At 38.8% G+C, this 22,079-nt stretch overlaps 1 protein-coding gene across 1 annotated transcript; it reads left to right on the plus strand.

The window, feature by feature from the left end:
- The first annotated feature begins 472 nt into the window (after window positions 1–472).
- On the plus strand, window positions 473–21,579 carry adgrl4 (adhesion G protein-coupled receptor L4). The gene is made up of 16 exons (XM_034229807.1): window positions 473–799; window positions 1,208–1,357; window positions 4,514–4,663; window positions 5,821–5,970; window positions 6,337–6,407; window positions 8,144–8,323; window positions 8,878–9,061; window positions 9,209–9,322; window positions 9,932–10,131; window positions 12,647–12,826; window positions 14,267–14,470; window positions 18,057–18,277; window positions 18,808–18,874; window positions 18,997–19,088; window positions 19,259–19,427; window positions 20,612–21,579. The coding sequence occupies exons 1-16, from the start codon at window positions 688–690 to the stop codon at window positions 20,672–20,674; spliced, it is 2,307 nt and encodes a 768-aa protein (XP_034085698.1). The 5' UTR covers window positions 473–687; the 3' UTR covers window positions 20,675–21,579.
- Window positions 21,580–22,079: the final 500 nt, after the last annotated feature.

A 22,079-nucleotide genomic window follows, 5' to 3' on the forward strand; every position in this document is an offset into this window, starting at 1 on the left:
CTTCAATAGAGCACGGTTTATGATCAAACAGTTTAAAATGCAATTAAAAAAAAGACTGAATCTAAAAAATAATTTTGCTATTGTTCAGACCAGACATTAAATAGTTTCCAGTGTTAGTTTCACTTTCTTTTCTTTTCATTTAACTGAACAAAATCAAATCAATATTTCTGTGTATGCCCCAATAAGGCAATCATCTAGTTGTTTATAATATTAATAACAGCAGTGAGACACACACATTCCCAATATATTTCAGCCTGTAAGACTTGAAGATATTTGATCTCTGTCTGAAGAACATTGAAATGGTCACTGGAAGACACACAGCGCAGGAATGTTTGTATGAATTTGTGTACAGTCCTTTGCGGAAGGGAGGGGGTCGTCCTTCCGTGGAGTTAGTCTGTGTTGTTTTGGTCTGTGTTTACACAGCCCTACTGTACGTGTTCAAGTGAGAACAATGGCGTGGAGTCTTCCAAAATGGCGACGGGTCACTGTGTCAACAGTAAAACAAAAAAGTGGCTTACCACGGCTCAAACATTTTTTATATTGGGTGTATAGTTGGACCAGTTGTTGTTTGGTGCTTTGCGTTGGAGCAGTTTAGTCAAGGGACCGTGCTGCATGTTTTTCAAAGCAGATTAAAGATCAAGACAGGAAGGGCCAGGTTTAGGGAAACAGGAAAACTGATGCAAGGAAATGGACTACGTCACTAGCCTGCCCACCGCAGTCTGTGCTAAAAGTAGAATCGAGACCGGCGCAAGTATGGAGTCTTTGCTCAAGTCCCCAATGAAACTTATACTTTTGACAGGTACGTGAGCTATTATCTCCTCTAGTATGGCAGGTGTCTTATATAGGGAGACGATGGTGGATGTTACTGTGTTTATGATGTCTATATGTTGGCTATGATAACTTTGGGCTATGTGATGGGGCAGCAGTTGAGTTTTATATGAGATTTGCAAATCATTTAAAAATTATAATTGATGTTTTTTTTCAGTGTTCGTTTGCTGCATGAGGTGGATTCTTAATGTGTATTGTGTCTCAATGGATTAGTTTGGTGGTTCACGTATGCTTACATGCAAGATAAAAATGCAGATAAAAATGCAATTTTTACTGGAACCACACATGCTTAAAGAAGCAGCAGTGGCGTCAGAAAATGAGTTAGACATGGTTTAAGTTAAACTTACGCACTCTTGTATATGATATTGTGTCTACGCAGCATGGCTTTCCAGTCTGATGGACCCATGCAGCTTCTCTGACATTTGTGATTCTTGTCACCGACTTGCAACATGCAAGGCCCTGAACGGATCAAACGATGCCTGCTTCTGCAACCATGGATATACTGGCGATGGAACAACGTTTTGCAACGGTGAATATAAACATACAAAAACAACAGTATCTCACTGAGACTTTAGCAAATGATGCAAGCGTATAACCTTGTGTGTGGCTGTCATTGAGACTATTTTTGGAAGCCTTTGTCGTTTGTGGCTGCTCAACATTCAAGCAGACAGAAGTATAAGGCAGGCATTCCTACACATGTCGGCTAATTTAACATATATTTGGAGGGTGATGGTTGACTTCAGGGAAAAAACAAGCGTGTAAGCAGTTGAAAAATATAGGCACTAGATGTGTTAATCTTCCTAAACTGCCATGACTTAAACACATTAAATGTTACATTTGAAAATGTAATTTTGTAAATGTAACACATATCAGCATGTTGTGTACAGTAATAATCTTCTTCAAATGTTGTCTCTAAAATATGAGATTGTTACCCCAAAGAAATACTCATATTCTTGTTAAACAATGGTAAAAAAACATAGTAAAATATTCGTACCATCAAATGTAACTTTAACTTGTAACTCTTGTGCTTGAGCTGAACTTTCAAAACACAAAGGCACTGTGTGGTTGAGTTTAAGTTGGATATGTAAAACATTTAACTTATTTATTTAACTTCTTCTTCTTCGTGTTCTTGTCCGAACTTTTGAGAGTGTGTCAGTGTTTAGGAAACTGCAATATTTGAATTCCCCACAGCCTCTTCACATCATTAAGAGTTAAATTCAAAGAAAACACTGCAATGTAGAAACATATCTCCACGATACAGCTGTATTAGGAACTTTTTTAATGGTCAATGCTGCCTCTCTGTCAGCATTGTTAATCCTGTTATGTTTCCGGGCTGATTAGAATTCCTGGAACACGTTTAGTTTCCTGACCAAACATGATCACCATCACAGTACAGCTTACATATTTCAAGAGCCAAAAGTAAATCAAAAAGTGAGCACTACAAACATTGTGGTAAAGGATTATTTGAGGTAAAAAAGCTGAATGAAGTTCCCTAGTACCAGATTTCAAAAGAATTCAAAGAATTCAAAATGTATGAAATGTCAAAAGCACCCAATTGCAGCATATGCAGTTTTAATGGATACAATATAATTGATACATGAAATATTTGCCATGGGTCCTTTATTTAAAGGATTACATACTGGGGGGGGGGGCAGGGATACTTGGCCAGTCATTTTATAGAAGACAGGAACAGATACAGCAGACACAGGCCTATCCCCAGATAACCTGCCTGGAAAATAATAAAATGGCTTATTTTCTTCAGATTAAATGCATCACTTTATTTAAAAAACAGAGTGACAAAAGCACTCTACTGTGTCCTTATAAGTGATTCATGGAGCGTGTGGATACCGTTTTTGCGCAATAATGACAGCTCAAGGGTCCCTTGTGTCATGGAGGTATTTCCCCTTTGAATACAGTCACCTCTCTCTTCTGAGCAGAGGATATCCTATCCCGGACAACATATGTGCAAAAGGTACAGAGGAGAGGAAGAGCAAAGCGTCCATCAAAGACAAGTGAAAACAACAGTGGAGAGTCTTACCAGGTCATTTCCAATAAACAGAGTGAAGCGAGACGGAGGGTGGGTTTGAGAATAAAGCTGGAACAGCTCTTTCTAAAATGTGTGGGCCCCGGGCAGCGTTCACAGCAAACTGCCCTGTATGGAGCTTTCTAAACAAAGGGCAACAATGAAATAAAGTATTTTAGTTTTTTCTCAAAAGTCAAAAAACAACCACTAGTGAAATGTAACTTAGTACATTTATTCAATAGCTGCTCGTAAGTACAATCTTTAGGTACTTCCATGTTACGATACTCCATACAGTAATACTCTGCTAAGTTTTTAAGGCAACATTGTACTTTTTACTTAATTTCTTTAACATTTCGCAGCTTAAGTTACTGGTTAGTTGAATACACACAATATAAATCAACTAACGAATGATAAAGTATTTTTATGGATTAAGTTTAACTAACATGGTGAAAAAACACAACTGAGCGTCATCAATTTCAAATAAGCACCAGGACCCAGAAACAAGATCGAATCAAAGTATTCCTAAATATAGTCCATAGTCAGAGATGCATTTAAAGCCCAAAACTGGCCTCTTTGGAATTAAATCTGGAAATATGTTGACATGTGGATCGAATGGGGTTAGTTTTCACGATATTCATACATGGATTAATATAGGAAATCCACATTTACCCTAGAAATAATCTTACCAAATCATCACTCCTGAATTGACAGCTAAAAGCACCACATGTTTTTAGTGCTTGCTCCTGTTTCCTTTTTTGGAGAACATTCACATAGGCAATCCTGCCACCATGCCTCAAGCATGCCATGCTAATTTGGGTGTTCTGTGGTGCTTCCTATTTAACTCAAGCGGAAATAGCTTAACTGCAGTATTTTAAGTTAAACATAAAGGATTAACATCACTGTTTGCAAGTGCTCTCTCTGATAGGCCAGCCATGGTGCATGTTGAAGACATTCATTGTTGAAGAGGCAAAGCAGAGATTTATATTTTCTTCACCGGCTGAGACCAGACCAACATGTATTTCAGCAACAAAATATGTAGTTTTTCACGGATGCTTTGTCAGTACTCCATTACAATTATCTCAAAATGTCCCCCACAGAAACTTACAAATCAGCTAATTGGAACATGTCCAGGCATTTCTCTAGAGTATCTTGAAAGGTCTTATGGGAAATGTAACAGAAGGAGGACTGACACATGGTAGACTGAACACAAGTAAAATGGGAAACTATTACAGTCCAATTAATCACAGAGAATACTGTGAATAAACCTTTAAATATTATAGATCAATTAAATAACTCTTACCTAGTGTTTAAATATAAGAAAGAAGATCCTTGTCCAAACAAAGGGGGAAGTACATGTCTTTAACTTGCTGAATTAGTAAATGCTTTTGTAGATGTAAATATGTTTTCATACATTTGTATTTGTACCAAAAAAGAGGCGAATGTCTACGAAGTGTTATACGAGCTGTTATAAGTGTTCATTCGCCTGCTGGTCAGTGTGTATTTACACAGTCTGGGCTATTCACAGCAACCTTAAAGCAGCCAGTAAAAATGTGTTTTATTGTCCCCGCTTATCCAATTTTCTGGTTTTTGTGGCATATTTTTCTGTTTATTTTCTATAGCAAATAACCCAGTTTACTTTCTATCCTTGTTTTTTCACCACAGATGACAACGAGTGCCAGAATGTGACCAATATCTGCGGGGAGAGGGGGAGCTGCACCAACACAGCAGGCAGCTACTACTGTACATGTATCTCTGGATACACATCGACAGGACTGGCCGAGTTCCAGCCCAACGATGGCACTGAATGCATCGGTAATGTCCAATTCGCTCAGAATTATACATGTAAAGGAATTAAGTTTGGTCACATACACACATACTGACAGAGGGCCTCACATACCAACAGGCTGGATATCATGTTTATTTGTGAAAGCAGCAACCACACTGCTGTGAAGGCGGCGTCAGGAGAGTGTGTGTGTGTGTGTATGCGTGTGTGCGTGTGTGTGTGTGTGTGTGTGTGTGTGTGTGTGTGTGGCCTAGCATTACTATACTTGTGGGGACCTAAATCTGTTTACATAGTCACGTGTGGGGACTCACCTCCCTTATGGGGACAAAATGGAGGTCCCCATAAGGGGAATCATTCATTTTAGGATGAAGACTTGGTTAGGTTTAGGGTTAGGGTTAGGGTTAGGCATGTGTTGGTTATGGTTAGGATAAGTCTCCAGGAAATGCGTGTGTGTGTGTGTGTGTGTGTGTGTGTGTGTGTGTGTGTGTGTGTGTGTGTGTGTGTGGTGTGTGTGTGTGTGTGTGTGTGTGTGTGTGTGTGTGTGTGTGTGTGTGTGTGTGTGTGTGTGTGTGTGTGTGTGTGTGTGTGTGTGTGTGTGTGTGTGTGTGTGTGTGTGTGTGTGTGTGTGTGTGTGTGTGTGTGTGTGTGTGTGTGTGTGTGTGTGTGTGGTTTTCTCTGCAACTGTGTACTGAGGAGGATAAAGGTGTTGGAGGTGATTCTTCCCATCGGCCTTTCACTTCCTTCCTAGCTGCTATTCTGAGAAACCATCCGCGATCCTTTGCTCCATTTGCAAAAGATAAACTACACATTCATCCCATGTTGTAGCATTATGTATTCCTACAGATATCCAAGTGGGTGGCAAACATTATTTATTACAGTGCAAGCACGTACAGTAGCTGAATTTATAAACCGGTTTATGAATATTCAAATGTGTAACATGCGTGTACGATTTCCAGTTTCTCTTCCTGAACAATAAAACAGTGTATTAAATGTAATGAGCAGGACAACTCTTTATTTGTAGGAGATCTTTGCTTCACTCTCAGCAAATGTCTCCAATTTTAAGATAGAAATAGAACTAAACGTCTGTATTTATTATGTATTTGCTTTATGTTATGTTGTGAGTTTGACGTTAATTATATGGTGTTGGTCTTTTATTGTCGCTGAACCCTTCATTTGCACCTCACAGATATTGATGAATGCCAGTCAGGACAGATCTGTGGACCAAACTCACGCTGCCATAATAAGAATGGATCCTTCTATTGCACCTGTCAGCGTGATTACATCCCAACTTCAGGCACTAAGCACTTTGATCCAGAGACAGGCGTAAGATGTAAAGGTCGGTATGAGGATGGAAGAGCTCACAAGCACACCGACATACAACTGGCTCTTACATCCAAGGACATGCATCTTTCTTCATCTTTCTTGTTTGTTTTTTGTAACTTTCTCTGTCACAGTCACACAAACCACACAGGATTGCATTTTATAGATTTTTTTGGGAGAATCTATTATGCAATACGTCAAGTTAACGGTGAAATCTGCAGTTTTCTGATGTTTCAGTTCATAACAAAGAGAGTCCTGGGATCTTATGTCTGCCGGTTTTAATGCAATTTGGAGAATTTACTCTGACATGCTTTATAATGGTAAACTAATGGAAATAAAATCATCCATCATAGAGATACTTAAGGTAATTGTTGTTTTCCAGAGCATCCCCTAAAATACTGCCACGACAACATCGGGTGTATCACACAGACTGTCAACAAAACACTTGAATATGTAAGTATACCCTTCCTCAGGATTTCAGCCAAATAAGGTAAACATACATATGATGAGAGTGCCCTCTGTTGGAGAGAAATAGGATTACCATGAGATGAAACACACAGAAAGTATATTGTACAGCGAGACCACGAGAGACTGCCACTTGCTGTACGAGCATATTTTTTTCAGGCGTTTTTTAATTTGTACATTTTGTAGTGCCATTATTCGTCCTATTGACCTAGAATTGTGCTATTGTTACTAGAGAAAGAAGGAGATTGTTATTATGTATCTCTGGTTTTGTGACCAAATACTCACATGCTCTCCAGCCTTCAACTTCAGATTTTGGCATAGTTCATAGACGTTTAGAAGGTGGATACAAGTATTGTTTTAAATTTAAATATATTTTAGATACACTTTGAGGTTGCTATATCTCATTGCCCGCAGGTGGAAATCTTAAAAGTTAATTGTCTATTGCTTTTTTTATATTTAATATGTCAGGTCTAGACTGTTTATCTGTAGGGGGCAACGTTTTTTCTGAGAATGACAAAACTACGGAGCCCTGGAGGGTTCATAGAGAGAAAAATAAATAAAACGTGGCCACGTTACTAAAGCGTGCGCACAAGTTACTAAAGCGTGCGCACGAGTTACTAAAGCGTGCGCACGAGTTACTAAAGCGTGCGCACGAGTTAATAAAGCGTGGCCTCGTTTTGTGTGTGTGTGTGTGTGTGTGCGTGTGCTGTTCGTGGTAATTTGAAAACAAATGCCGGTGGTGTCGGATACACACGAACACGCACACAGAGCGGAGCTGAGCACACACACACACACACACACACACACACACACACACACATCATGCGCCCCGGTGACAGGACATCTCCTTCATAAAGCGAGGGGGAATACTCAGTTCGATGTGTGTATAGGTGTGTGTGGTTAAACGTAGCAGCCTCAATCTCTATTCAGCGGTTCTAGTGAAGTAAACAGTAAAAGGCACAGCTCTTTGCAGCTGGTGCTGCTCTTCTCAGATTCTGCTGAGTTACACGTTACTGCCTCCAGTGCCCTGTACGACGAAGCCAGTTCAACAGACCCTGGACCTGGATATGTTCGATTTACCCGGCTTAACTAACCCTAACAAACGCAATGTCGATAAGCGGTCCTACGAAGCTGGTTATCAACTCAGTAAATCAACCAGGGTTTCTCTGTCCGGCTGAGAGCGCGCTCATGTGAAAGGGACGTGGTTAGCAACATTTGACCAATCACAAACATGGAGACGCGTGCTGACAGCGCAGCGTCATACTTCATGAATGAATAGTGTAAATTGCAAATCCTGCTTCGTAGTACAGGCTACTGGTGCCGCAGAGATTTCATAAAGTGAAGGAGGTTTTCCTTCTATAAAACAGCTGTGGGCAGCAGATACTGTGAGTCACGGACAGGAATCCCTCAATTTAAATAAAACGAGGCCACGCTTTATTAACTCGTGCGCACGCTTTAGTAACTCATGCGCACGAGAAAGTAAAACGTGGCCACGTTTTATTTATTTTTCTCTCTATGAACCCTCCAGGGCTCCGTACAAAACAGCTCCTAGTGGGAAAAAAAAAAAAAAAGATGGAAAGCTACAAATGTATCAGATTGTGTTGATTTCACAGTATCTATCCAACAAAATCTACAATACATCAAAGGACAGGTTGTAAAATGTTGCAGAAAAGTGATATTATAAATACTCACTCAAATACCCTCCCCCCATCCTACCATCCTAGATGAGCAACATCACGGAGCCTCAGAGTCTACTGAAGGAAATCGTCAAGCAGACGTCCGGCGAGCTCACATCGGTGCAAGTGATCGCATATGTTGAGGCCTTGTGTCGATCTGCATCAACCCTGAGTGCGGAGGGAAAGGATTCCACTGTCAAACCGTCCGTCATCAACTCCACTCTCACAGTAATCTTTGTTTAGCATTCTCCTTTCTCAATCAACGTTTGGAGTCCTGCCTGAACAGCAGTTATGCTTTGAACTGGTTTTGGAGGGAAAAAAGCCACTGTATACAATCCAGTTCTAACTTATCTAAGAATGTTGCTAGTATGATATGCATTTCTGGGAAATACAATTTAGAGACTTGAGTATTGTTGGATCTAAGATGAAAGCTGCTGTATTTTGGGACAATATGTAAGATAAATAGATGCTTAAACAAAAATGATGCAAAATGTGACCATAATTGAACACCAAAATTGTCCACTTATCGCTCCCTTGCACTAATTTAAAGGCTTTTAAAAAAACATATCCTTCAATTAAATATTTAGAAAAATCTCTGTGATATAGGTTCCTATGTGCAGAAAATAATAAAAGCCAATCATATCTGGCAATCATTGCAACATCAAGGGAGAAAACTAATGTTTAATCATATCTAATTAGACACATATTTCAGTACAGGCATATGTTACATGTTTAGCTACTGTATCACACACATGTCATGCTGATAAATCCGTTTTCTACAGAAATTAGTGAAAGCAGTAAACAACTTGGTGGAGAAGGATGAACTGGTGGCTTGGAGCCGAATGAAAGAAGAGCGCCGGGAACATACCATCACCAAGCTGCTACACACTGTTGAAGAAAGTGCTCTGAGTCTGGCTAACAACTATAAGACTCCAACTGAGCTTGAAATCAAAGCCACGGAAATGGGTGAGATTATTATTAACACAGGGCTCTCCAATTATATGAAATTGTCCTGCCATTTATTCCCACCTGTGTGCTAAAGAGTGGGGTTTTGGATCATTTTTATATTTAAATTCCTTGACATCCTTGACTTTTTTTTCTCCTCCACCACAGAATTGAAACTCTTCACTTTTAATGCTCGTCACACAAAAGCCAAACTGTCTGTTACAATGGGAGGAGATCACATCAATCTAACTCCCAAACTGAGACCAGAGGAGGACAGAAATGGTAAAGAAGCTACTTCACATATTGGAAACAATTATGTGACCATCTGCGTGCTTGGGTGTACAGGGAGTACTGTTTTGCTACATGTTGCCATATGCCACATACAGTGCGTTTAAGCCAAAGAAAAATTAAGTATTCATATCTTCTCTGTCATGCTCTATATACCTAAATATATTGCTTGATATAAGACCTTATTTTTGCTGATGCCTTCGGAGACATATAGTGGCTTCAATACAATTTAAGAAATGAAATCTGATGTTGGTCACCTATCACAAGCAGGACTACTTCTTCTTAATGGAAACAACACAAACAAAAGAAGGCTTCTTTTCGAATTAAAAGTGAAATTAAAACAACAGTGTTCCTTGGCTTTACACCCACATGCTGAAACCAATAAATAAAATCAATGATGGCAAGTGATTTTATGAGACTTAGGGTTAGTGTGCTAATCTAGTTATGCATTCACAGTTGGTCAGATTTGCATCCAGACTTCTCCAAAACATGTGTATCCATGATATGAGGGAATTTTAATTGACTCAAAAAGTTTGATTACAAATACAGTAAACTAAGTTTGACTCCCTCCGGTCTTTGTTAAACTTGTTTTTGGTCCATCAGGAAGTGTGTCAGCGGTGTTTGTGCGGTACGACAGCATCAGTGACATCCTGAAGCCGAGCAGCGACCCAGGTGTCACCGACTACTCGCGCTATGCAGAGGCTGGGGAAATCACCGTCAACTCCCAAGTCATCGCAGCAGCCGTCAGACCTGCTGACGTCTACCAACTTGACCATGTCACCTTCACTCTCAGACACAACGAGGTAAAGATACATAAAAGAGTGCTGCTGAGGCTGTCTACATTGTTTTTCCACTATTAATATTCACAAACAAAAGGATAGATAGATAGATCTGTGTTAGTATTATTGCTCTCATTATCAAGGTTAATTGTACTTTATATATATTTGATTTATTTATAATAATCTCAGTGACAGATAGATAGAAAGATAAATAGATACATAGATACATAGAAAGATAGATAGATAGATAGATAAATATATAGAAAGATAGATAGATATAGATAGATAGATAGATAGATAGATAAATAAATATATAGATAGATAGATATAAATAGATAGAGATAGATAGATAGATTTATAGATAGAGATAGATAGATAGATACTTTATTTATCCCAAATTTGGCAATTAATTTGTCACAGCAGCATTTTGACAGTAAATCTTCAGGAATTACCAAATTACTTGATTAAGATACAAATAAAATAAAGATTCACATTTTAAAAACAATATGTCCATATTCTCAGTAATAAATACCTTTATTCAGAGGAGTAACTAAACACTTTAACATATACAGAATACATGTATGCTTCTTCAGAGAGTCAGTGTTTTCACCCAGCTATAGCAGCCGGTGGATCTTCTTCGTTTATCAAACCCTTATTGACTAGATCTATTAAAGCACAATTTGTTAACTCAGCCTAGACTAAAGTAGCTATTTTATGACATCCAAACACAGTTTAGGCATCTTTTACCCTTTCCTGCAACCTTAAACTTGCTGCTACCTGTGATTTGTCACATACAGTATGATTCGTTTCATCGACATTACAGTATCTTCCGACATTTTGAAACATCATAATCTACCTTGTCAAACTGCAGAAGATCATTGCGCTGCGGTTTGCTTTGAAAACGGCTTCCTATTCCCACACTGCCTCTCGCAGTAACTTAATAACTTCCAGAGTTTCCATTAAAGTCAAATTCAAATAAACTCACCTGGGAGGAGTAGTTAGTGCTTCGTGTATGTTTTTTTTAATGACATTTTAGGATTTTATTCCATGTATTTCTTGTAATGACCTTCATGTTCAGGGGAAATGGAAGAGGAAAGGTGAATAGATGATGGAGGAAAGCAGAGTAATGAGGGAAATAACCCTAAAAGTTAATGTACTGGTATTTTCTTTTAAGATAATTAAAATGTATGAGAAAGTGAAATCATTATTTTTGTTGGACCCTTGAGGCTTAAGCCTAACAAAGGAGGTTATGATTTATGTTGAGCAGCTCAAATCCTCTGTAAATTGCCTTTAAAGAGCAACAATCAATAATTTTGGCTCCATTTCCGTGCAGACTCTTTTCCCTTGGAGCACTTGGGGATTTTTCTACGCTTACACCTGTTCAGTATTCTTGTGACAGTCTGCATGCATTTATTTGAGGGAGAAATGTGGTAATTTAAGGGGTTAAATCGCTAGTTTTTACAAAAGAAAATCAGAAACATTACAACTGGACTGTTTAAAAATCCAATGTAATGTAATCACAGTAATGATTTTGAGAATAGGAGTCAATCTGATGTATACACACAGCTTTGTTGTATTTAATGTTTTGTGGCAGTGGTAATTTTTACCAAAAACGTGGTTGTTGATCATTTTAATTCAAGTACATTTGCACATTTAATGGAATATATCAATTAATGGAAAATAAGTTGACCTCTTCTATGAATGCAGTATGTCATATTAATATTAATTTGCACTGCTGTACTGTTTTACATCCCAATGAAGTGGTTTTTCTGCAAAAACACCCACAATGAGCAGTAATGCACGTGACCCAAACATTGATGTTGACCCAGCGTTGTGCATGAAGACTATTTGGCATTTTATTTTTTCTTACATTAGTAATAAAGTTGTGAGACAACAACAACTAAGAAAAGCCAATAGAGAACAACATAAATGAAAATGTGAACCCACAAAAATGACACTAAAGAAACATTGTAGAACATTTGTATTTATTACAATTAGAATTGAATAGACCAAATTGAAAGTGTTATTTATAATTTATTTTCAGTCTGTTTACATTCCCATAATAAGTCATGGAGTCTTTAGTTGAAATAAATAATATTAAGTTCTACAGTGAATATTTTATAATTGTTAGGGTTATTACTGTAGTTTATTATCTAACTCAAAGTCAACTTTATTGTCAATCTTCCAGTTTGTGTGTACAGACAGAGAGATCGAAATACCGTTTCCCACAATCCCGAATATCAAAACAAATGTATATAAAAATATGTGTGCAAATATGTCTATATATATATATATATATATATACACAGAATGAGACATTTTTACATGTGCACACATTAAGACCTAAATAAAAACAAAACAATCAATATTCAAAATCCGGCATAAATCATGTCTTCTCCTTTTGAGATTAAATGAATAATAGTAATAATAATAATAAAAGTAATAACCCCCTGTGGTGGAATTGCAAAGCAGCAGCCGCTCAAAAATGAATAAAACCGCACCATGAAGAGTTAACGGTGTCTTTGTTCCTCCCCTAAAGCCCGTCGACACGCAGGCCGATGTGACCAGTTGTGCGTTTTGGGAGTACGAGGCGGACCTCCTGAGGGGCCGCTGGGCCACGCACGGCTGCAGGACCCTCCACGTCACCAGCAACGCCACCACCTGCTCCTGCACCCACCTCACACACTTCGCCATCCTCATGTCCTCGGGGCGAGCCAATGTGAGTGAGCATACATTAAAAACACAACTGTGCAAAGCTATTCCCTTTTTTTTTTACATTTATTCACCGGGGATTTACATTATTTATTTATGGTTTTAGAAAAAGGTTCATCATAGTGTACACATTTATTTTCAGAGAGAGTAAAAGTTGAACCTTATTTGGATCTTTATGGAAAATGATTTATTTATTGAAACGTTTACAATAGAGACAAAAACAGAATATTAGACCTTAGATCTATGAAAATGTATAATTTAACTATATAACACATTCTTAATCTAACATCACTGAGGAAGTGCATATGTTTACTGTTTAATGCTTACAATTATTATTTATATTATTATACCTTTTATTTATATAATAATGTCATACTCATACGCATTTTATTGTTGTTTCAAGTTTCTCCAAAATGTCTAAAGCTAAACGTCTTTTTTGACATTGCATTTCAGATAATCAAATCTTTAAAAAATATATATATTTATTTATCTTAAGAAATCTCAAAGTCCTTGATTCATAAAATCCAATTTATCTGGATAATTCAAATGATTTACTGTTTTAAAATTGAAATAATACTTAATATTTATTTAGATTAGACACTGTTAAGATGTGCCTCTATTTTCTCCGGTTTCACACCTATACAATAATAATAATAATAATAATAACTTTAATTGATATAGCGCCTTTCATTAACCCAAGGACGCTTAACAAAGAAACATTTAAGGACAAGACATAAAACGGGGCAGCAATGGGAGTGTTACATTGCAGGGGTGGGAAGAGTGAGTTAATGATGGAAGGCTTTGTTGAACTGAAGAGTTTTCAGGGTTTCACAAATAAAACAATAGGTTATTTAAAGCCAGTATTTTGTGTTTACGGTGTTAAACCTTTAAAACATAGCAAGTTCTTTCTAACTAAGGCTTTGTTGGTATTAAGTTGCACTCAAGATAATATGTTTGATAACTTGTGAGAAAACAAAATAAACAAAACAAAAAGTCCAAAGCACAAACAGTGAAACTGTGTTTGTCTTAATAGCTCCTGAAGGCAACGTGACTCACTGTAACACTGATTGGCAAAGTCAGTGTGGGAGATAAGCACCCACAGCTTTACAGCACTCCGCAGTGCCCTTAAACTCCTACATGTTCTTTAGGGATCTGGGCTTAAACAAAAGGGAGTAGTGTATTTAGAAATTAAGAATTAACTTGCCAAAAGAAACAAAGCAATAAATAAGTTAAAATGAATAAAGTAAAAATGTTCCAAACCTTTTTTCTGCAACAACAACTGGCTGAAATGTGACCAGAGTTTTCCAGTCCGTCTGCAACATGTCGGCCCCGGCCTGTTCTCCCCCATGTGATATCAGATGATCCCAGGCAGAAAACACAACAGATTACAACTTCAGTGTACCATGAAACCGTGAATGAAACGCCTCCCTTTCCATTTGCTTCTCAGCTGGTGGCCCACCGCACCGTGCTGACCCGGATCACACAGCTGGGGATGATCATCTCCCTCATCTGTCTGTCCATGTGCATCTTTACCTTCTGGTTCTTCAGCGAGATCCAGAGCACCCGCACCACCATCCACAAGAACCTGTGCTGCAGCCTGTTCATGGCCGAGTTTGTCTTCCTGGTGGGGATCAACATGAACACACACAAGGTGAGCTGTGGATGAACCCGGTTAACAAAGGAAATATCCTGTTAGTGTGTGTGTGCAGATGTGAGCCACTACTCAGAGATTTCATTAAGCCTGTTAACCCCCATTTGAGTTTTAATAGTACATCAGAGGACATAGCACACTCCTCTCACTTTAACTTGCCTTTTTACTGTAACAAGAGATCATTTCTGTTCATTTAATAATAATAATAATAATAAAGCTTTATTTATATAGCACTTTTCATACAACACATGCAGCTCAAAGTGCTTTACAAAATGGCACATCACAAGTTAAAAACAAACAACAAGAAATTCCCCTCAGATTATTTGTTAAGAACTTTAAAAGGTACAAGCAGCAAAATATAACATTTGATCAGGTAAATAGACACAGGTCAAATGTATGATCATTAACCATTAAATATAAATAATGGTTTCTCTCTGACAGGTAAGACACAAGACAACTGAGTCGATGCAACAATATAAAATACGAGGGGTGTAACGGTTCACAGAAGTCATGGTTCGGTTCATACCTCGGTTTGGGGGTCACTGTTCGGTACAACAAGGAAAAGCAAAAAAAAGTCCCAAATGCATTTTTTTTTAACAGTAGTGCAAGTTTTGGTATGAAAATAAGGAACTCTAACATTTGGAATCATTAACTGTATTACACAGTTAAAAACAAACCACAAACAGTAACACACACACTCAGATGGCCATATTATTTATAATGGCTGAACAAAAAGGTTAAAAAGCTGTACAACTAAAAAGAATGTCTTGAAAATATTTAAATAAATAATAAGAACGTGTTTCAATCACAATCAATAAAAGGCAATACAGAACTGTATAACATCTCCTGATGTCAAAATATAAAATAAATACAATGATAAATATAAAACTAAATAAAATCTGTACCTTTAGGAGCAATGTCTAACATGTGTAATTAACTTGTGAGTGTGTGAGGCCATTATGCCTAAATAAAGGTACTCAAGCTTTACTCTATTTTCAAGTTGTTCTTCAAAAAGATGAGTTTGTCTACGTTGTCAGTAGTGAGGGCAGATCTGTTGGCGGTAACTATGTCACCTGCCGTCGAGAAAACCCTCTCGCTGGGGACTGAGACTGACTCGGATGTGATTGAGCATGTTTGACGTGTTACCACTATCATACCGCATCGCTGTCGAACAACGCCGACACAACGTCCTCGTCCGATCCACAACTCGCACCCCATCATTGATGTAGTCCACAGGGAACCCGAAATGTTCCCACACAGCTGATTTAAAAGAAGCAGGTGGGTCTTCTAGCTCCTGTGTGTTGTGTGAACTCGCCATAGCTAACTTTTCTTCTTCATGTATTGTGTTCGTTTTGTTGTGTTTTGTTCTCTTTCTTCATTTGTTATTTACGGGCGGCTGGCTTTTAGGCGCAATACCGCCCCCTGGATTATATATAGTGTTACGGAGCGTCCACACTACAGCTTCAAAAAAAGCTTGGAGCTGGGCGTGTCTGAAGCTTGGGGATTTTATTCGAGCAACGCGACCAACAACCAATCACATGAATCTCCCGCCCACCAAAATTCAAAGCAAAAAACCCCGGGGATTTTATGCGAGCAATATATATTAGGGCCGGGACTCGATTAAAAAAATTAATCTAATTAATTAGAGGCTTTGTAATTAATTAATCGAAATTAATCGCATTTTTAATCACATGTAAATATTTGACCTAAGAACAGTGAGAAGCAATTTTTTTCACATGGATTTTAGTATACCATTAGGCGCATTCACACCGCAGTACTTTTCCCACAAAGGTTCATGAGAACTTAGTTCATGAGAACTCTTTGAACCTGGGGGTGGATTAGGCAAATGAAGCCGCTGACGTCACTTCTTCTTCTTCTGCTTTGGGTTTACTGGCAGGCCGCAAACCACTTCACGGCGTATACTGCCGCCCAAAGTCCCCGGTCGGAAGTCCCCGGAGTTGGGGACTGGCTTCAGTAGAAGCTGCTGTCCCGATCCGAGTAAATCGCCAGAACGCCGACACCTCCTCATCTCCACCGCTCCCATGTTTTATTTTGTGTTGCCATAAGTTAGTCTCTCTGCGTTTCTGCGCTGGGCTAATGCTAATAATGCTAATGCGAGGATAATAAAATGGCGGCTTCACAAAACTTTTTGGGAGTTTTACGGGGCGTGGTTTGCAATCCTCCCAGCCAATCAGAAATATAGCTCTTTTCTCACAAGAGAGCCGTACGAAAGTCCCTGCTCTCTAGCAGCTCTCTGCTCTCTAGCAGGGACTTTCGTGGGGGTAAAAAGGTTCTCATGAACTAATTTTAGTACCGGCTCTTTTTGGTGTGAACGCGATAAAAGACGCTAACGTCCACGCTAGCTGCTATATGTTTTGCATTGAGGTGATACTTGAGGCTTGATGTGCTGCGGTGATATGCGAATTCCTTTTTGCATAATTTGCACACAACCGTGCTCTTATCGACGCTTCCATCCGTCCGTTTTTTTAAAAGAACATTTCCCACTGTTGTTCACTGTGGTTTGTTGTTGTCTGAAGTCATGAACGTTAGTTGGTGCTCCAGTATAATCGGTATGCCTGAAACTCATCCAGTGAGAAACGTTCCGCGGTGCAAAAATAAGTGCGATTAAAATGCGTTAATTTTTTTAACGCGTTAATTTTTGTGTAATTAATTAATCTTAATTAACGCGTTAAAGTCCCGGCCCTAATATATATATATATATATATATATATATATAAACTCCCCAAACAGGCAAAAACCTACCAGTTTCACCCACTGTCTCTGCCACCTCCCTCCATGCCTGGTTCCTCCGGTTTGTATCCCGGTAGGTGAAGAGGGTCTGGTCATACACAACCGGGTGATTTGCTACGGCGATAATTAGATTCTCCTCCATCTTTTTTTGAAATATAGAAATGAACGGCGGGATATCTCTCCCAGCTTAGACGCGGTTTGATTGGCTACGGCTTGAGCTGTCAGATTTTCCGAAACGGGCGCTGGCGTCTCCGGCGGAGACGGACCGCTATGCTACCCACAATTCAGTTCGGCGAAAAGCGAGGCAACGTGACGTCACCCCATTCAAAGTGAATGAGCAGACGCGTTGGAAACTGTTTTTGAAGCTGTCGACGCTGTAGTGTGGACGCAGCGTAATACTGCCCTGAGTGACAGACTTTTTTCCCAATCGTAAAAAAAGGCGTATTCGCCGTGTGACTGCATGTGCCGAACCGTGACGGTATGGGACGAATACGGATACCGTTACACCCCTAAAACAAAGTGAACATAGAGGTATACATTCCTCTAAAGGCTTTTTTGACATCCAAATAATTTAAAATTAGCAATAAATCACATGCATTAGGCTTAACAAGCAAACACATGTGTCCCAACGACATTACTTACATGAAGAGGCTAAATAACTGAACTTTTTCACATCATGAAATTGTGAATTATCTGTCTCCCTCTCTCCCTCTCCCTCTCTCTCTCTCTCTCTCCCTCTCTCTCCCCCTCTCTCTCTCCCTCTCTCTCCCCCCTCTCCCTCTCCCTCTCTCTCTCTCTCCCTCTCTCCCTCTCTCTTTTGTCTGTTTCTTGGCAGCTCTTCTGCTCGGTGATTGCAGGGCTGCTGCACTATTTCTTCCTGGCGGCCTTTGCCTGGATGTGCATCGAGGGCATCCATCTGTACTTAATAGTTGTTGGCGTCATCTACAACAAAGGCTTCCTGCACCGTAACTTTTACATCTTCGGCTACGGGAGCCCGGCGGTGGTCGTTGCCATCTCGGCGACGCTCGGCTCCAAGTATTACGGCACTGATAAAGTGTAAGTGGAAAGAGAGGTGTTTATTGTTTGCACCACCGGACACCAAAGCAAATTCCTTTGTCAACGTAACTTGATTCTGATTCTGAAGACAAAGGCTTTTACAAAAACCTCTTCTTCAAACTTAATAAGCATTTTTGAGGAAAGGAAGATAAATACATTACATTAATTATAAATACAAGGGGACAGAGATTACATGTGGCCTGCAGGGACAACAAGGACGCTTGGAATGAATACAAATCTATAAATAAAAGTAAGTCTGTTGTTTATTAAAGTCAAATATAATTAAAAGATTGAGGTTAAGCAAAAGTAGTGCTGCAAATGTATTCCTGTGTAGATTTTCTCACGAATAGTTTTTACAAGATAAGAAAGGTATTTACTAGACCATACAATATTGTCATAATTAAGATAAGGCTCGATTAGACTGGAGTGAAAAGATCGAGGGTATTGATTTGCAGGAAGAGGGATTATTGTAACAAAGAGCTGTTTAAACATTCAGTCAATAAATAACACTTTCTATATTTGCATTGCAGGTGCTGGCTGAGCACAGAAAATCACTTTATTTGGAGTTTCATTGGCCCGGCGTGTTTGATCATTCTGGTAAAGATCTAAAAATGGCTTTAAAGAATTCATTTGAATCATCAAACAGGGATTGTTTCAAAGATGAATATACAGTTGCTCATGTTTGTTGTTATTTTTGTTTTGATCTGTCTCCACTGAAGGTTAATCTCTTGGCTTTTGGAGTCATCATCTACAAAGTGTACCGGCACACTGCTGTGAAGAAGCCTGAAATCAGCCACTATCAAAACATCAGGTAGGATGCTGTGGAGAAGATCAAAGGAATAAGAAGAAATGAAGCTGAAATGTTCTCAGCTGGTAGATTAATATGATACCATGTGGTGTTCTTGTTTACAATTAGTTGGAAGACTTTCTTTGTGGCATCGCTGTGTTAAAGTCAGTGTGTCCCCCCCCCCTCCCGCCCAGGTCCTGTGCCCGCGGGGCCCTCGCTCTGCTCTTCGTGCTCGGGGCCACCTGGACCTTCGGGGTCCTGCACATCCTGCACGAGACCACCCTCACTGCGTACCTGTTCACCATCGCCAACGCCTTCCAGGGGATGTTCATCTTCATCTTCCTCTGTGTGCTGTCCAGAAAGGTGAAGATTCTCAAATGTTTCTACTCATTTATTTGTTTTTCATTGCATGTATCGAGTGACTATAGTTAGACAGTGACGGCCCGTCCACACAGCGGCGTGCGTTGAAGCTTCCAACGCTTCTGCCCATTCACTTTGAATGGGGTGACGTCACTTTTAGCCGAACTGCATCGTGGGAAGCGACGCGGAGCGTTGCTGGCGTGGCTCGCTGCAAAAGTTGAGCAATGTTCAACTTTTGACGCCTCGGCAGAAGCGTCAGCCAATCGAATCATATGCCAGTACAAGCTCTAGCCAATCAAACCGCTGCTTGTGTGTTAGGGGCGGGAGATTCATGTGATTGGTTGTTGGTCGAGTGTCAGACACGCCCGCCGGCAAGCGTCAACGCACGCCGCTGTGTGGACGGGACCGTGAGCCTTTCAGATCAACAGGAAGGAAGTGTATTGCCAACCAGATTCATGATAGCATGTCATCAGAATACCTTCATTCGTCCCACAGCGGGGAAATTGACTTGTTAGAGCTTAAGTGAAGATAGAGACAAAAATATAGAACACTATTAAAAAGGGCATACACATAATATAAAAAAATCAAAAAAGTGATTTCAATTTACAAGTAACGTTCGTAATACATTTCCAATTGTATATTGCACACAAGTGTTATTGCACAGTAGTGGTGCCGTAGTCTGTGTTGAAGTAAATAATACATTTAATTTAAATATGCTATCATAAGGTGATAGAAGAAGTATTGAACTATTTTTGTTATGTTAAAATAGCAATACAAAAATAACAAAATACTCCTTTACAAGTCCTGCATATACAAACATACAAACAGTAAGAAAAAGTACACGAGTATGAGCATCAAAATATCAACAACAATTTGACCTATGATGATAAATGATAATAATAATTCAGACTGCTATATTTATAGATTTACTGTATATTTTTGGAATACTATTACCGAGTCAATAACATGTAAGCATCATTTTAATGTTCTGCAGGGAGAGCTAATTTCATATATTTAATGATTAGTTTATTCTGTAACCAATGCATACTATCTTGATCAGAAAAAGTTCCCAAGGTAAAATAAACTATTATATTATATATTATGTCATATTGTATTGTATTCTAGTGTTTTTTAAATACGTTTTAATCTAAATCTGACCTTTCTGAATGTGAATTCTGTTGTTCCAGATTCAGGAGGAGTACTACAGGCTTTTCAAAAACATGCCTTGTTGTTTTGAATGCCTGAGATGAATTGAGGAGAATAACGCCTGATCACCTGCACTTCTAGAATAATAGTCCACACTGAAGCCTGGCAGTATCCTGTGAGTCATGCTTTTTGTTTTGCAAAAATCCATGTGGGAGGAATTGTTAAGTTCAGATGTCTAATAAATGAAAAAAGGCAGCACTTGTAATTACTAAATGTTTCCCTTTCAAAGACTGCCATCATCTATTCTTCATGTTGTTTTATTTCATGTTTACGATCTTATGTACAATGCTGTATCAACATTTAAAAAAACACAATGCCTTTGCAATAATCAGCCTTACTGTGCAGTCTCTTGTCTTTGTTCCTTTCTTGCGTTTCAAATTGATTTGTAAATTATTAAACATGAATGTGGCAAACTAACACATATTGTGCAGCGCACTTCTTTTATGTGCAAAATCAAAGGTCTCGTTTTAATACATTGTCTCCCTCCCATGTATGAACATCACAGGACTAAGTGTACAGTTTACTGAATATTTGGTAGGTAAATGACTCCATCTGTTGGACATATTGAGGAACAGTCATAGCACTGTAAACATTTTACACAAAGTGACAGCTGGCAACCCTTTCTGATTTGTATTTGTGTCTGCATGATCGGACACAATCATGTATTTAGCATGTTGGTCCATATGAGCTGTGATGTAGCCCTCAAAGGCTTTGTGATACTGAGCTATACATATTGTGGTTCAACCTTTACTTCCTGCATGTGTTCTTGCTGTCTCTGAATTGTATTGACTTCAAGGAGCCTAGAGCTGGAAATTGAACCAAACTTACCAACATTATAATAGTAATATTGTCTCTTTCTATTCATATTCTGACTACCTAACAATTCATCAACGCAAAACTGCAGTATAACAACCGACAGAGGCTAGACAATAAAGTAAAACAAATATCATGCAGTGTGTCAACTGGTTTTTCATTAATGTATTCCAAAAGAGTTGGATATATATATATATATCATATGTTAAGTCTCTGATATCTGACAATAATCATGTTCAGGAAATATTTTTCTGCTTTTATAAAAATGGGGTGGTATGTTTTCTTGCATAAATGTCTCACATGTTATCACTTAGTCTAAATTCTGGGCAATTATTTGACGTGCAGATAGGTCTTCATCACTGCTTTTTTATAACCGCAAAATATATCTGCACTTATTTTTCTCTATTTTCTTCTCAGTTTGGTGTAGTAGTGGCTTTGAATTCCTTGACTTTGACACATTCAGATGTATAACTAGAACTGAATCACCAAGTCTGTAAAGAGCACTGCTAGTTTGAGACTTGTCATAGTGGTTATTTAGGTCAAGGAAAGTAAAGCTTCCTTCTGCTTAAGTATTGTAAAAGTCAAGAGAAATACTGAAAACATCTGAGATACCTTAGCTAAAAAATGGGCTACTGA

Source organism: Gymnodraco acuticeps, unplaced genomic scaffold (assembly GCF_902827175.1).
Source record: "Gymnodraco acuticeps unplaced genomic scaffold, fGymAcu1.1, whole genome shotgun sequence".
Taxonomy (NCBI): Eukaryota; Metazoa; Chordata; class Actinopteri; order Perciformes; family Bathydraconidae; genus Gymnodraco; species Gymnodraco acuticeps.

Coding starts and splice junctions, on each gene's coding strand:
- adgrl4 (XM_034229807.1), top strand. CDS start 688: ATGGACTACGTCACTAGCCTGCCCACCGCAGTCTGTGCTAAAAGTAGA. Junction 1,358..4,513: donor TGGAACAACGTTTTGCAACG/GTGAATATAAAC, acceptor TTTTCACCACAG/ATGACAACGAGTGCCAGAAT. Junction 9,062..9,208: donor AATCAAAGCCACGGAAATGG/GTGAGATTATTA, acceptor CCTCCACCACAG/AATTGAAACTCTTCACTTTT.